General features: G+C 53.8%; 1 protein-coding gene across 1 annotated transcript in view; it reads right to left on the minus strand.

The window, feature by feature from the left end:
* Foxk1 (forkhead box K1) overlaps positions 1-4,641 on the minus strand; it is a gene marked incomplete at its 5' end in the record, with an annotated part of 55,946 nt that extends 51,305 nt beyond the window's left edge. The window contains 1 exon segment of the mRNA XM_005397856.2: positions 4,342-4,641. Within this exon segment, the coding sequence (XP_005397913.1) occupies positions 4,342-4,550 (209 nt within the window).

Below are 4,641 nucleotides of genomic sequence, written 5' to 3' on the forward strand. Positions count from 1 at the left end.
TTTTTTTGGTTTTTCTCCGGTACCGGGAACCGAACTCACGACCTTGTGCTTGCCAGGCAGGCGCTTTTGCCGCTGAGCTAAATCCCCAGCCCCAACCAGACATTTTCATCTGACAGACTCATGCAGCACCATTTATGAGGCAGCTCTGGCCGAAAAATCACTACCACCACCACCACCATCAAACGAGTTTGATCAGATCTCTGGGTCCAACGACCAATTTACAGGATGACAGGGGAGAGGGACAGAGTAAGCGGATGTGCAGGACTCCAATCTGTAAGAGATGTGGAGACTGCTAGAGGACAAGTGGCCTGTCCCTTCGGTGAATAAACTGCAGCAAGAACAAAAGAGGGTGAGATGGAAACTCCAGGTAAGAGACACACCCGCCAGCCCCTGAGTTTCGACCTGACCCACGGCCGCCTCTAGTATCACGCCAAGAGAAGAAAACCTGAGACAGAAAGGGAAATCTGACGGGAGTGACCACTGCTGATAGGAGGAATTTACTGTTAATTTTTAAGTACGATAATGACATTGTGGTTACATTTTTAAAAAGGAATCCCATCTATCTGTGATGTACTTCTGTGTAACCGGGCTATGAGGTAGAACTGTAGACACAGCGGTGACAGGCACGTGGAGGTTCATTATTCTATTTTTATGCTTGCAATAAAAAGTGTCTTTAAAAAACAGTAGAGCCAGGCACAGTGGTGCCCGCCTGTAATCCCAGCACTGGGGTGGCTGAGGCAGGAGCGGCTGCCTGGGCTACACAGTGAGTGCAAGGACAGCCTGAACTATACAATGAGACCCTGTCTCAAAAAACAAAATAAAACAAAACAAAAATAATCAGCCCATCATATTAGGAGGATGAGGCAGGAGGATTTCGAGTTTGGGCCCAATATGGGCATCTCAAGAGACCCAGATTCAAAATACAAAAATAAAATAATAAGGACTGAGGGGGTATAGCTCGGTGGAAAGGCCCTGTCCCTGGCTTAGATGTTCAATATCCCCACATGCTCACTACAGAAAATGTGGAAAACAGAGCAAAGGATAAAGTCAAAGACTCCCATGAATCTCAGCACTCAAAGCTACAGCAAAAGGAAGTCTTGATTTTGCTACAACTATTTAAGTAACCCAGAAAAGGGCTGCAGAAAAGGAGGAGCACTACAGGATGGTCTTTTAAACCGACCTGTCAAGAGCTGGGCGTGGTGGCACACATCTGTAATCCCAGCACCTGGGAGGTTGAGGCAGGAGGATCCTTGCGAGTTTGAGGCCAGCCTGGGCTACAAAGTGAGCTCAAGGCCAGCCTGAACTACACAGCGAGACTCTGACTCAAAAAGACAAAAAAAAAAAAAAGTTGACCCGTCACACCCAATGCAAATTCCATATCCAACTGCATTAAGAACCCCCCCCCCCAACGCACACCTATATAACCAGAGGAAGCTGCCACTGTTACTTCAGGATACCGAACCTAATCTAGGTCACTGAATTGCTCCTATGAAAGCTGCAAGTTCGTTTAGTTGTTCACTTGTTCATTCAACAAACACAACTCCATTGTCATCTATGACAGCCAGTTCCTGCACTGAGGTTAATTAAAGGTGACAGATTCTCTGCTTTGCCTCAGGGAGCTCAGGGTCTGGGAGAAACACTGCCACCTCTGACCCACCAAGCCACCTCAGGAAGGCAGAATCAGAACCGGTGCAGACTCCCTCCACCCGCATCAGACACGGCGCCACACAAGACCAGCGCTGAGCTGTGTCACAAGTTGTGAGGATAAATCAGGGAATTTTTTTCCCCCTACCAATAATTAAAAACATCGAAGATATGGGAAGAGGCACTTCCACCAACAACTGGGGGTCAGTGCTGGTTTCCCTCCTGAGTGGGAGCTGCAGAGGGGGATGTGTAGTGTGTATAAATGTCACCCATGGGGCTGTCACCTGTCCGAAGGGCAAGGAAGGGGTGGCTGAGGACAGTTTGCACTAGGACGCCGCATGGGGATCTATATAACGCAGTCAGAAACTGAAGCCGCTGAACCCACACAGATTCAAGTCAACAATTCCATGTAATAAGAGAACTCTCAGCCACGGCTAGGAAACTCACAGCTTCATACACCAATGGCAAAACTGGGAACCAAAACTTGAGAGGAGAGACACACTAACTACTGCCATTATTTTAGTCGTTTAAAATATGCTGTTATTTCCTCTCTCCGGATGATAAAAACCTAGGCATCCAATTTCCTTGCTCTGAATGCACTGAAATGTCTTGGCTATTTTCAATACGATCGGCCTGAGAAGCTCAATCTCACCCTGAAACACAAGTTCACAGCACCCTGCCCTGTACATGCGACTACTCGGGTTTGAGCTTCCTACGGGAACAAAGAATTCGAGACCACTGGACTTGTGGACAGGCTCCAACATTTCCAGCGGCACATGGTCTTTCTCCAGGAGGACGGACTCAGACATGCACCGACTGGTGTCCTTCGACCCATTCATCCCGTCCACGCACGGGGTACATCTCTGCTGACACGGAGTAAGCTCAGGAGTGTGGCTGAAGTCGCATAAAGGCAGTGGGCACAGTGCGCAGAGAACAGCGCGCCCATCTAAACCACCAGCTCCAGCAGGCCAGTGCTCCGCCACACTCCCCACTGAGAACACCAGCTCCCCTGAGCGAAAATTCCAAGGCATCTTGTACACCAACAACATTTCATAAATAATAGACTCGGGGACTTGGCCAGCTCGGATGACCAGAACCCTGTGGGCACAAACTTGCCTCGAGAGTGGAGATGAACCCCTGGGTGAGAGGAAGCCTCATTACAATCTAGGCAGGTCCTGGACAGGAGCCCCTGAGCACTGCCGAGTGGGGGGCGCCTGCAGTTACAGAAAGGGGCGGAGACAGGCCTTAGGGGTGGGAGGTGAGTGGGGGGTGTGCCTGCCATTTCCTCATGGGGGAGACTGGCTGAGGATGCATCTGATGCCCTGAACAGAGGGAGCGTAGGGGTCACAGAAGGGAACAGAGCAGTGACATCATGGGACAGAACTACTGCTACTGGCCAAGTCCTGACCTGAGCTGCACACACCTTTCAGGTTTGGGCCGTGAAGGTGCACTTTCCTCCTCACACCCTAACAGGAGTGAGTCACCACGGAGGTGAAAGCTGTCCAATGCTGCATCTCACACGCCCAACGTGAAGAGGAGCCAATGGAGAGGAACACAGGGCCTAGGGGGGACCCCTGCAAACACTCCCAGGACCTAAGGTGCTCATAAAAGCAACTAATGACACAGTCAGACACTCCTGAACTTTAGCGGCAATGAAGGAACCCAAATACTAGAGCAGGGTTGGAGGCAATTATAGAATAGAAAAAGAAAGTGCTGCGGAGGAAGTGAGTAATTAAACAGGCTTTCTCCCAAAGCACAGGCAGACCTCAAGGTCCGGACCAGCCAAGTGGGTGAAGAGCGGCCCAGAGCAGGGCCCAGCAACGGACGTACACCCCAGTGAGGGTACACCTCGCTGTTCAGCGAGGCTGGGCACCACCCAGGCCAGGCCAGGGACTCTCAGGGGGCTCAGATGTGTTGGCCCTGGGCTCCCTCCCGTGTCTGTCCTCAGGATGCACCGAGCACAAGCCTCTTCATCCAGACCTTCCCCCAGCACCTGGACTGCCAGCCAGGGACACCCACCCAGGGCTACCGAGTGCCCCGCGCCTCCCAGGCGGCCCCCTCCCAGCCCTGATGCTTCTTCCCAGGCCCACTGGTCCAAGCTGGACTGATGACCACTGGAAGCCGGACTCTTGAGGTTTAGAGGTATAAGGACCCTGGGGTCCCGGCAGGGCAGGGGTGGGGAAAATCACGATCAGGGCTGTATCTGGAGATTACAGTCAGGTGAGGTTGGGATTGTGATGAGCAAGGATGGGTCGCCAGGATGAGATTAGGCTCTCCCAAGATGTCAGGCCTGGTGGGGTTGGGGTCAGGGGTGACCTAGAGATTTAGGCCAGCCAAGTTCAAGGCAAGACTCCCAGAGGTTCATCCTGGGACTACAAATATAGGCCAGGTGGACTGGGGTGGGTAGTTTGGGAGAGCCAGGGTCAACTGGGTAGGGGCAGGGTGACTTGAGGGTTTAGACCAGGAGGGATCGGGGTCGGAGGTGACCTAGATAGCTCAAAGAGGGTGGCGTCTACGATAGAGATGACGTGGGGTTTATCCCAGGCACGATGGATGACCCAAGGATTCAGGGCAGCCGGATTCGGGGTGGGGGGCTCTGGGGTTCATCCCAGGCAGGGTAGGGGTGACCCCAAAGTTCAGGCCGGGCAGGGGCGAAGTTGAGGGACTCGGGGGTCCCCAGGCAGGGCTCACACTCACTGGGGTGGGAGCTGCAGGGCGGGGGCGCCGCGCCGCTGGAAGGCTCCGTCCACGAAGACGCCGTTCTTGCCGAGACAGCGCAGGTAGAAGTGCGGCTCCTGGAAGCTGAGCTGCAGGTGGCGCCGCGAGATGAAGCTGGACAGGCCCATGCTCAGGTCCACCGAGCCCTGCGACGAGTTGCGGCCGATGGTGACGCTAGGCTGTCGCATGAGGAACTCGAACTCGCGGCCCTCGAGGCGCGCCAGCGCCGGCCCGGGGCTCTGCCTCACCGAGGCGGCCGCTGCGGCCACCAGGGCGGGC

Source organism: Chinchilla lanigera, unplaced genomic scaffold (assembly GCF_000276665.1).
Source record: "Chinchilla lanigera isolate Chin_1 unplaced genomic scaffold, ChiLan1.0 scaffold00059, whole genome shotgun sequence".
NCBI lineage: Eukaryota > Metazoa > Chordata > Mammalia > Rodentia > Chinchillidae > Chinchilla > Chinchilla lanigera.